This window comes from Anoplolepis gracilipes, chromosome 2 (genome assembly GCF_047496725.1).
Source record: "Anoplolepis gracilipes chromosome 2, ASM4749672v1, whole genome shotgun sequence".
Taxonomy (NCBI): Eukaryota; Metazoa; Arthropoda; class Insecta; order Hymenoptera; family Formicidae; genus Anoplolepis; species Anoplolepis gracilipes.
The window spans coordinates 1,313,773-1,326,009 of record NC_132971.1 but is presented as its reverse complement, the minus strand read 5'-3'; the positions used below and the strand labels follow the sequence as shown (position 1 = coordinate 1,326,009).

The 12,237-nt window shown below is 36.1% G+C and overlaps 1 protein-coding gene across 9 annotated transcripts in view; it reads right to left on the bottom strand.

Annotated features, from left to right (window-relative positions):
• LOC140676548 (nephrin) overlaps positions 1–12,237 on the bottom strand; it is a 240,444-nt gene that overhangs the window by 33,376 nt on the left and 194,831 nt on the right. For all 9 annotated transcript variants that reach the window (XM_072911701.1, XM_072911703.1, XM_072911702.1 and 6 more), the window contains exons 4-8: positions 6,409–6,614; positions 4,496–4,612; positions 3,233–3,436; positions 2,575–2,726; positions 1,779–1,923 (exon numbers count right to left, since the gene is read on the bottom strand). In XM_072911701.1, coding sequence (XP_072767802.1) covers positions 1,779–1,923; positions 2,575–2,726; positions 3,233–3,436; positions 4,496–4,612; positions 6,409–6,614 — 824 coding nt within the window. The remainder of the gene's footprint in view (positions 1–1,778; positions 1,924–2,574; positions 2,727–3,232; positions 3,437–4,495; positions 4,613–6,408; positions 6,615–12,237) is intronic.

The following is a 12,237-nucleotide window of genomic DNA, read 5'->3' as shown; positions in this document are numbered from 1 at the left end:
ACATTTAGATAAAAGAAACGGCAAATGGAAACTTTTTTTTTTGCTTTTTACAATTAGTTTATAATGACTTGTTTAAAAAAACTATTGTTTATTTGAGCCGTCCTATTTATAAATTTTATTATATCGAATTTACGCTATTACGATAAATAACTGTTTTTAAACTCATTTCCTTAATTTGAAAATATGTGACTTAAAAACAATGAAACAGAATAATGTAAAAAATTGAAAATATTAATTTAGTGATTAATAATTATATGGATTAATAATATTATAACTACTGTTTATTGAAAAATATACTGTGCGTAACATTTTATAATGTTAAAATACAATTTATAACGCGAAAAATCAATTTTTTTGTTTCTCAATCATATCATGTTACATCGTGTTGTAAATAAATAAAGGTTAACCGGCATTGGTTGCCGATGAATTTTTTTCATCGAGAAAGCATCGGTCGGACGTCCGTTTCGTGATATCTTTTCACGGAGGAAAAAATTCGCAGCTGCGTATCGAACGTTACTTATGATTCCTTCCGCTGTAACACCGTCGCGAATCCGATAATTCCGCCATTTCGCGCTTACAATAAAGGAGTAAATTTTCCCGCTTCTACAACCTTGTCCTGTTCCGTAGAATTACTATAACGGATGCGACAAATGGAAGAAAAAAAAAAAAAGGAAATAAAAAGGAAAAAGGAGAGGAAAAAAAAAACTATGGAAAAGACAAGAAAATGGAGCTGCCAATGGTGGAAACGCGACAGCGAAATCGGGCTGAATCTTCAATACAGTGGATCGGCATGTGCCATTAATTTCCGCGCGAAGCTCTCTCCTTCCTTCTTTCGCACCTCGAACCGGTTCGAACAAAAACTTTTATATTAGACAGTGAAATCACGACGTTAATCCTAGCTCGACTGTGACGCTTCGCGGCGATTCGTTCTGCAACTTTACGTATTAATGTCGCTGGAAAGTTGCACCGGGACTGCAATTTGAACTACGACGCGGACGCGCATCGACGCTCGCCACAATGACATCTCCGTTAACCTGGCATCACGAGAAATCGAATTCGGATATATGGTATAATTAAGTGTAAGCTTTGCGTGCTAATAAAATAAAAGGTAATTGTCCAAGATATAGAAAATAAATAAAATACTGTCAGCATAATTCTCTGAAGAAAGTGAGAGCTCTACTAATCTTCTTTACTAATCGCGAGATTAATAAATAATGTTGATTAGAAAATAGTTGTGCAAAATTATTTTTCATAACGCAAGAATTTATTTCTACGTAAACAAAAGCATTTTGTCTAATTTTGTTTATTTGTTATCCCGTGAATAATGGATTATTATTAGCGAACTTTAATTCTTATCTCTCATTGTCTCGTACATTAATCCTTTATTAATGTCAAATCAAAGTATGAAGTTACGAAGTACTATTTTGTGACGTGGAATTTTGAAATTTTAACTTTTGATATTGGAATTTTGAATGCATCGACAAAAGCATCACAAAGCAAGTTTCAAAATAAAATAATGCGATATTAAATTCGATTTCAACAATAAATGTTACATTTCGTGCAAACAATCTTGCCGATGGCGACGAGATCTAAAGTAAAAGGAACGGCGTTAGAATTCTCAATTGAAACTGTAATGTTGACTTTGCAGCGTACGATATGCATGCGAAATGTGCTTGTAAAAATATTACATCGATGGAAGTTTCCACCGTGCGACGCGCGGTCGCATACGCGACGTGAAATTGCGGGACACCCCGCTGCGTTTCTGTGAAAACACTCACGATATATATTGAGCTTCCATCCTTGCTCCATCTCCGAGTTCGGAATATCTGGCACGCTGGCGCGACAGTAGAGGAACTTGCCGGCGTCTTCGATACTCGGCACGAATGTGAGGACGCTGGTTGTTATGTTGCCGTCAGGACTCGTCTGTTGTTGAGAATTTCATGAATTTAAAATAGTTTGCCAAACAATTTAATAATCACGATATGCATACACATCCCGGAATCGAATGGTCTATGTCGAATTGAATTAGATGGCGATGATTATGCCGTGGCGCCAGTGAATTGGATTTACATTGAACGAATTCAGTACTAAAACTTATGTTATTATAACTTTCTTAACATCTTGAATGAGGGATACGTTATAAACATTCTTCTGTCTATTAAAAAAAAAACACTCGTAATCATGAATATTAATGGTAATGACAAAAATTATATATAAATGTCATTCTCTAATTATAAACAGAACAATGATATATAAATTTCTTCTATTTTTTTTTACAGCTTTATAATATTTTCCTCTGCTAATGAACATTGATAAATAGCTTGAATTTTGTACTTTATGACAGAAATAATGTGTAATATTGCAATATTGTTGATGTACTCGTGCGAGAAGAATTCGATTGTCGCGTATTAATTTATTCATTTCAATCTGCACTACTTTTGAAGAACCAGAGAATGAATCGAGAAATAACCGCGGAGACAGACTAATTCGTCCGGACAGACTTCTCCGGACGAATTAGTCTCATGTGATTTACGGGAGTGTATTAAATCGCCGGCAATCTATTTCAAATCGTACCGTTTCCCGTGCATTTCGCAGTATCGTGTTCCCTTTGGACCACGCGATCGTCGGGCCCGGTCTGGCTCCGACAACCTCGCAACCTATTTCATAGGTTTTGCCAGCGCTAAGTGGACGGTTCTCTCCTTGAATCCGGACCCAGAGCGGTTTCACTGTAAAAGAGTGCGGGTGTGTGTGTATGTGTGTGTGTGTCACACTCGGATTTAAACGCCCATCGAGATCCGTGCACAGTCGTGTGAAGCTAATAGAAATTTTCCCCGCAGAAACTCAATTCACTGAATCGGTACGCCGATGGTAAGAGTTTCGTGAGAATCGATACGCGACGATACTTAAGCTTCAATTTAACACGGAAATTGAATAAAATTGTATATAATTAAGAAAGTTGTGCATATTTCTCACAATCAAAATAATTTATGTTATAACACGAGTTAATTATTACATAGGTCTATTTTATAGCTCTACTTTTTATCATTTTTATTGTAACAAATAATGATATAAATATAGTACTAGGGTAATATCACATTATTGTGATCTACATTCATTCTTTATCAAAAAAATTATTAGAAATGTTTTTTTATAAAAAAATTAAAATTTTTATTCAGAACTATATTGTTTCATTCTCGGAATTAATCAATATCGTTAATAAATCGATACTTACAATTCATATCGAGTGTCACTGAACTTGTTATCGGTGCTACCATGTTGTTGTTCGTGGCTTGGCAAGTCAAATACGTGCGCAGATGCTCGCGGCCCAACTTTTCCAATTGCAGCACGTTGCGAACCCTTTTAGCATCCACAGTCTCGTAGCTGTTATCGAGTAGAGAAGTCCCCTGCCACCATGTCACTCGTGGTTGCGGTCGCCCTAAAGAAACATAAAGGATCCGCAGGATCCGACGAATATGCGTCGGTACTTCGTTGCACTAATGGTAGCGTCTACTCGACGTGTAATCACATCTCGACTTAACGCTCCGAACAGTCGATTAGATATAAAATTGAAATTCGTTGTAATAAAGTTAGAATTGTGCTAAAATCTTTCTCAGAGAGAACGTAATTATTTACAATTTTAAAAAGTAATTTTAATGAACGAAATGGTTATTGTAAATTCAATATTTCTTCATAAAAAGCCTTTTCTTAAACGTCAAATTAGAAGAATTTGATTATGATTCTAGAAATTATTTCAAATTTGAATAAAAAATTACGTGCGACATATATATTTCCTTTTACGAAAATCCATTCATTTTTCATTTTTTTTCTTTTTTTGAAGTTGGACTTTTGATAGTAAATCTTTATGCAGATTATGTTTTAAAAAAATAATAAAGTTTGAAAAGTTTATTTTCCGGAGAGAAGTTTTGTTACTAAATAAAAGTAAAATATTAAAAAGTAGAAAGAAAATATTTCTTAAAGAATAAAGAAAATAAAACGTACAAAAATTATAAATCTCTTGGCTATATCTTAGCTGACGAGTAATATCTTACTAAAAATCTTATTGAGAAAATATTTAAAAAACGGTAAGTGTTGTAAATTACGTAGTGCATCATCTTAAATTAACTTTGTAAAGTTCTATTAGTATACGAAGCTCGATGCGATTAATGATCGATAGATTTTCATCAAATTTCTTGTATATCAAAGTATACATACATATAGGTGTACGTATCTTTGCTTTATATACTAGATCTCGCTCTTATTATACGCATATTTGTATCTTGCCTTGCCATAAAGGCGGCGGCGCCCTTCATTGTTCGAAATTCAAAACGCGACACCAGAAATAATGCGTTCGGCTGAAATGTCAAAGAAATCGAGCCGCACATTTGTTTCGCGTGAAACGCGCAACCCGAGTGCTACGAGTCGAGGCAACAACGAGACGCCCGAGCGTTATGGGAGGCGAATGCACCGAAAGTGCACTGGCGCGTCATGCACTTACCACCGGCGGCGACACACGTGAGATTGAGAGACGCTCCTTCGGTGTACGGGCCAAGGATGTAATGGGGAATATGAGACCTTCCATCTTCGTCCAATATGCTAAGCTGCTCCGGCGGTACTGTAATAATTTTCGCAATAAGAAGCTCTCCGTACTCTCTTGCCTTATTCGGCATGTCTGAGAATGCCAACGGGGTAAAGTGGGAAACGGAGATTGTGGATGAATCAATTTGTGCAATAATGTATCAATTCTAGTGTCATCTAAAAATAGACAAAATGCAACGCGACAAAGTAATTAAAAAAAAAAAAAAAAACAATCCTTGTTTAATATAAATAAAATCGGTAACGCAGTAAGCAAGAAGAAAATTCTTTGGAATGAATGAATTAATTCAATGTGACAAGTAAAATATAAGGAAATTAAATAAAGAACATGAAAAATCGTAATACACGTGTTAAAAAAATTGTGCAAGTATACCGATAGCGTACAGAGAGCTTTAGCACGCGAACGGTTAATGAAATGGAAGAATGGCAACTAATTATTATTTTTAATTTCATTCTGATTTGATCTTTGTAATAGTATACCAAGTATATATTCTCTCTCTCTCTCTCTCTCTCTCTCTCTACAGAGGAAAATTTAGATAAAAACTGCTTTTAAGCACATTTATCCCTTTTAATAATCGTTTTTCTTTGCTGCATTAGCTGCAACGATAAACTTTCCTCTTTTATAACACAACAGAATTTTTTTTTCATGTAAAAAACAAATGATATAATACAGAGATATGCAAATGTGATTATTTTTAATTATACAGTTAGAATTGATATTAAGAAGTAAATTGTCTGCGCATTAAGCGGCAGCATGGCATCTTTTTTTTATAAAATGTATTTACTATTTTATTATTTTTCAAATGCTGAAAAATCAGACTTTCTCACGGAACTACGTTATATCCAACGTTAATCGGACGTTAATCGGAAAAGTTTGTAATATCGCTAATAACGGTAATATCCGTGTGCAAATGCCGGTGCGAGAAACGAGTTGAATCAATTTGCACGGCGATGTATCAGCCTGCACCGTCACGTACCGCCTTTACCATTAAGAGGCGGATGTTATTCCTGAGATAAAAAATAAATTTTAATGTACCGGTATGGCGGCGCTCGGTGTCTATCCGCTCTAGTATTATCGGCCATGGTCACGTAGCCGTTCTTCCATTAAGGATAATGTTACGCCATGCAAAAAAAAAAAAAAAAAAAAAAAAAAAAAAATTAAATGCACTCGGTGTAGAGTTTCGACTGCGCGACGTAGCCGAAACAGTCGAATAGTCGAACTGATCGGTTCGATTCGATGATAACGGCGTCGATTATATTAGAAAGCGGCATAGAAAGCGCAAATATCGAATTGATCAATCCGATATATTGTACAATTCCAACGTTCCGAAGCTCAATTTTCGGGAATTTTCGACGAATGGTTATCGTCGAATAAAATGCATGCGAAAAAATTTTATCAAAAGTTACATAGAGAGCAAGAAACTTTTGTTTTATCAAATAATTATGGCTTTATTTTTCGTTGGATTATTTTAGCAACTAAAGTTTTAAAAGTTCAAATTGCGCCAGATGTGTAAAATATACGCTAAATTATTTAAGAGAAATAAAAATCGTGTATTCTCTATTTATGCATTAGGAACATTTTTTAAAATATATTTTTAGTTGCTTATCAAACGCGAATTTATTTCTAAAAAATTGTCAGACTGGATACCTTTAAAAATAAAAAAAAAAACATATAGTCAGGGAAAAAAAATATTCATATATATTCAAAGGAATATATGTTTCTGAAAAAGTTTGATAAGAATGTACGCTTCGCTCTTTCAATTGTTGGACGCATCTTGTATTTGGTTCAATATGGAATATCATTTATAAACTTACTGATCACCGTTAGATTGACTTTGCTGTTGCGCGTCGGCGACTGTTTGAAATCAACTCTGCATCTGTAAACAGCCGCGTCGCTCTCACGAACGGTTTTCAGGACGAGTTTCGCGGGTTCGGCGTTCTGGAAGAAGGCACGGTCTTTCATACTTTGATCCTGCCAGTGATTCCCGTTATCCAAGCTGTTCACCCCTCTCATATCGAAACTGCAATAGAGATCAATTTAAATTTTATCAAAAGAGTTTTACACCTGTGTTTAAAATTACATATATTTTTTAAAATAAAAAGTTACTTTTTTCACAATAATACAGCCTGTTTTAACACTTTGAAATTGTACAATTGCACGTTATAAGAGTACATATAAGAGAACACAAATTACATTTATTATGAAAATAAATGTAATTGGTGGTTAAAAGTATCCTATATTCATCTCGCCGAGGAACGCGATCGAAAGTTTAGCTATAAAAAGCCATAAATAAGAAAAGCTCTCTTTCTTTTTTTCCTCTCATTTCTTCCTTCAATACCCGCTAATGCGCGTCATCGCGTTTCTTGGATAGGCGGAGGCGTATAGAGAGAAACTTTTATATTGCCCCTATTAAACTCTCACGAGACGCTCAATCGGGAAAAATGCTTCGAGTGAAGAAAAGTACAGAGTCACGCAGGATTCTCGTAGCACTTTGCCCTCTAATATCGGCCCTTTTACGCCGGCGCCGGCGCTGCCCTCGCAGAATTTCTATCGGCGAACAGAAACGAAGCTAACTGAATTTATGCGGCGTCGTTGCTACAAAGAAATTTTCCGAAGAAATTTGCGACGGATCGGGGCCGTAATGAAATTCCTCAGCAACTTTTCCTCCAACTCATTATTGTGCTTCAGTGAAATTTTCGAAGGAGCTTGGGATCGAGGATGTTTAACATTAAAGATGTAACTTTTCTTCTAACGTTTACATATGTATATTATTGCATACATATACATTATGCGTGTACAGGACCCAGGTAGCAAGCACATGTCGTTTTCACATCGAAAACTGGTCATTTCTGGTTCAATGACGTCACGGGACCAAAAAATGTCTAATTTAAAACGTCTTTTTTGTGACGTCTTAATGATGTTTTAAAAGAACGTCATAATATCATGATTCTTAAGTCATTATTATAAATTGCCTAAGTATCATTATATTTTAACTGTAAACTCATTTAAATTTTTATAATATCTTAAATTATTCAAACAATTTTGTGTATAATTTTGATATTCACAATTCTCTATATCTCAAGGCCCTAACATGAATTTTTTCTATAACCTGGGACTTGATCGTGACATTTGATCATGAATCTTTTCCTCTAGCGTGAACTCGTGAAAAGTGAAAAGTTTCATTAACAAATTCAATATTTGTGAATGAATTTTTCACTTTTCACCAGTTCACGCTAGAGGAAAAGATTCATGATCAAATATATCATTGAAACGTCACTAATAGGTCTAACATGGTCATGAAGTCACGTCTTTTTAACGTCTTGAAATGTCGTCATCGGTCTATGACATTAGTCCGTCATTTTTCAGTAATTTTTACGTCAAAATGTCGTGTGCTTGCTACCTGGGGATGTCCCTGTCCTCAAGTTTTGCACGACAAATTCTAGAGTTACAAATACGATTTGCAATGAAAAATTTGTGAATTGGAGAAAAGTTTAACACAATTGAACATAGCAAAATTTTGATGTCTACTTAAAATCAAATTTAATATACTTTTATGCATTTTAATTCAAGATATTTAATATATATATATATTTTGAATATTCAAAAATTATTACATAAACACATATGATAAGCTCTTTAATATTTTCTTTAAAAAAAAAAAAAAAAAAAAAAAAACGTCGATTTCAAGATTCATAGTTATTAAAATTACACTTGGCTTTTCGAAAACACTATACACGACGATACACGAAGGTCTTAAAAACAATTGAAATGATTATTTAGAACAATTAACCCAATGGTTGCTAATTTATTCCTCTAATTTTCCTGAATTATATTCGCTTCGCAAGAAGATCCAGAGCGAACTCGTGGTAATAATTAACCGCCATAATTTCCTTATCTCCTTAAACGTGCACGCTTCTAATGCGCGATTCAGTCGTTGGTAGTGTCTCGTTGCAGTTTCTGTGACTCTGTCAGCGTTACTGTACTGTGGTGGCGTCAGTTATACGCGCCGTTATCACAAAACTTTTAAACGTGCTGGGGTCGAGACATTGTCTGCATATCGGCGGTCATATTTTCCTTGGAATTTTGAACAATCGCGACGTTCATTCTGTAAATGTGCGCAAGAGCTTTGTGTAACTAATCCCTTGGTACAAAACAAAAGCGGAAAAATAAAGAATTATATTTAAAAATTAAAAACACGAATTAACAAAAAATACTTTTCTACAAATCAAAATCAAAAAATATAATAAAATTATTCATATTTATTTTCTGTATTACAAATTTATTATTATTGCAAAATGTATCGGCAGAAAAAAAGTTTGAATGAATTTTTTTTGTCGTGTTGTATTGAATTTGACAAATTGTATATAATAGAAGAAAACTGTCTCTCTCTCTCTCTCTCTCTCTCTCTCTCTCTCTCTCTCCCGAGAGAGATCTTTATTAAAACTTTTAAGAATTCTTTAATTGCGTTCTGTTTTGAAAAGATGTTTGAAAGAGAGATATTCTCACGAGTGTCCTCTTTTTATTCGGAAAAAGAAGAATCGTAACATGACAAAACAATAGTTACAGAGCCAGGTTGAATCGACAATCGGAATTGATTTCGCTGAATATAAAATAGCAGGTGTGACGAATGCTGCACCTGCTCAGACGCGAATGCATCCCAAGGGGCGAGGGAAGAAGCGCGATATATGTATGTACGGAGCAGTTTTCTGAAACCGGTCCCCGGAGGACGTTCCGGTATACTTTTATATGACCCGCGCCGGTTCGCCAAGGTGAGTTACATCGTCAACCGAGCGTGCGAAAGCGCGCTTTCGCTCGTCCGGACGATTTTCTGCGTCTTCGACTTTCTGGAGCGGCTTCCGCATCGACCCTCTCGTTAAACGATCAAGCGGCAAATTACATTAATGAAAAGGAGTGACTGGGTGTCGCGATAAAATGACATCATGTACCAGTCGTATATTCGATAACGAAGTGTGTGCAGTTATTCTTTTATCTCCGACACATCTCTCTCTCTCTCTCTCTCTCTCTCTCTCTCTCTCTCTCTCTCTCTCTCTCTCGAGTGGCGTTAATTTCATTCCGATTATTATACACGTTATTTCTGAAATTATCGCTACTTTAACGCGAGCATTTATCGAATTTTGAGGAATAGTTTGTTATGTGAAGTAAAAGTGAAGACGGAGAAAATAAAATATAATCGAATAATAAAATATGATAGATTTAGAAGCAATTATTTTCATTTTGTTTGTTTAAAGTATTTACAATGTCGTTTGTATGTAATTTTAGTTTACGAGACGGAAAATATCAACTATTTTAATAATGAATATAATTTATATAGGTTACAAAGTCGTAGTTGATTAACATTACAATTTCACATTGTGGATATATGGTTTATGAATGCGTTTATCTCACGTAGACGTTACATCAGACGCGACCAGGAATTGAATAATCGCATGTTGGGCATATGCAAGTCCATACAAAGGATTACTGCGTTGCAAACAGATGAGGAATGCTTATCAGGTATGCACACGTCATGCTTTTGCATTTCCTTTGTCAACGTTATGACGTCGCTTTGACGTTGCCTCCGAATTGTTATCAGTAATCTTCTTTAATTATCCACAAAGAGAGAAAGTCGGTCGCAATTAATTCGAGAATGGAATCACGTCACGAAGCGTAATTTTTTATGAGCAGCCCTATAATTAGAATTACCGCAAATCCTCTATCATTTGCGGATTTTTTTCATCAATTTACATTCCATTTTCTTTCATTTTAAAGAAACATTACATCAATATGTGTTTTAGCTAAATTAGATCGGTCTAATGTCGTTTAAATTTTGAAATTAAATTTTCGTAATTACATAATCCAAGAATTATTCATATATATATATATGTATATAAAAGAATCATAATTTTCAGACAGAATAATCGTTACGCGTGTTTCCTTTCTGTGTCTGTAATTCTGTAACAACTCGTTTTAAGGATGAAAGAATAAACAAAGATCGATCAATTTGCTCGAGGATCAGAGAATGGACGTTTCAAAACACAAAGCCGCTGTGGCGCGACGGAGCACTTCGTCACGGGTCGAAAGACTTTCAACTTAATAAAACTGCGAAAAAAAGAAAGGTAGAGAGAGAGAGAGAGAGAGAGAGAGAGAGCGCCGGCGGGGTAATACTATAAATGCGCACAGTATGGTGTGCTGCGTGCGCCAAAAGAAATAATATCGTATCCATAATTTTGCTCTGGGATACCTTTAAGCCCCTGTCACAATTCATATATCAGAGTCAAGCTGGGAGAGGCGGTGCGCTCGTGAGAGGAAAAGAGAATGAAGAAGGAGGATGAGAAAGGGGAGGAAAGGCTGCGAGAAATAAAGGGCAGCAGCCAATTCGCTATATGGACCACTCTAGAGGGAAACACTCCACGGTAGCGGATGGAATGGGGAGGAGAGGGGAGGAAGATAGACATACACGCTAAGTGTGTCACGGGGTTGGGCTGCCGCAGATCCATATCCCTCCCACCTCGCGGGAAAAGATGGGATTCTTGGCTTTGCCACGTTTCTATGCATAAACCGCGATATCAACCCTCGGAAATAAGAGGAATCGGCGCGACTCGAAGGAGGAAAGCTACCGGGATATATACGTAGCTACTTTATTAATCCACCGTTCTTCTCCACGCGAAAAGCATCCACCATTCGAAGTATGGTAGTATGTGGTGGTAGTATGCGCGCGAGATTAACTCTTTTTTTTTTTTTTTTTTTTTTTTTTTACCCTCCTCTCATTGTCTCGACATCCGACCAGATATACGCGCTCAGAACTTAAATTCATTTATCTATTACGTGCGTATTCGCGAATTTTTCTCTCGTGGAGTTTATTATTATTTTTCGCAGCGATTTTAATCAAATTACGTAATTTCGCATTCCCTTTTTCGCATGCGTATTAATCCTCTTGCGCGTAGATTTTACGCGGACGCATCGATTGTGCGCATTGGTTGCCAAGCAACGAATACATTATCAAGATCAGCGCGTCGACGTGCTACACAACGGGATAATTTTGGTTGTGCTAGCATGCTTAATGCATTACTCTCTCTCTCTCTATTTATAGTTAATAGCCGGACTAAAATAATGCGTGTGGGGCCGCGCGCGCATTATCCTCGCAAAAACATTCGCGTTCGCAAACTTCAAACGTGATGCGGTAAATCCGCCGGCAAATATACAGTATAATAAGCCAGCAATTTAACAAAGTTAGCAATACCGAGATAGGGAACGACTAGCTGATTACGAGATTCTAAAATGCGTAATATACAAATTACTTGCGTCAGTCATGCGTATTCTCATCGCGAAACACACATGCGTTAAGTAATTTGCCGCTTCTGTATATATTTATGTAAATTTTTCTCTCTCTCTCTCTCTCTCTCTCTCTCTCTCTCTCTCTCTCTTTAAATTTCTGCGTAAGCTAATCGCGCGATTAAGCCGGCTCGAAAAAACTCAGATGCGAGGATTCGACGCTGAATTCGAATTTCCCAGGAATAATAATCGTGCTTCGTTACGAAGAATACGCGGATGGCACTTGAATTCCCGAATTGGCGGAATCTTACAATCGAAATTGTAGCCGCGGCGGATTAATTAATTCCCTGAGAAAGTTTAACGTGCGTTAA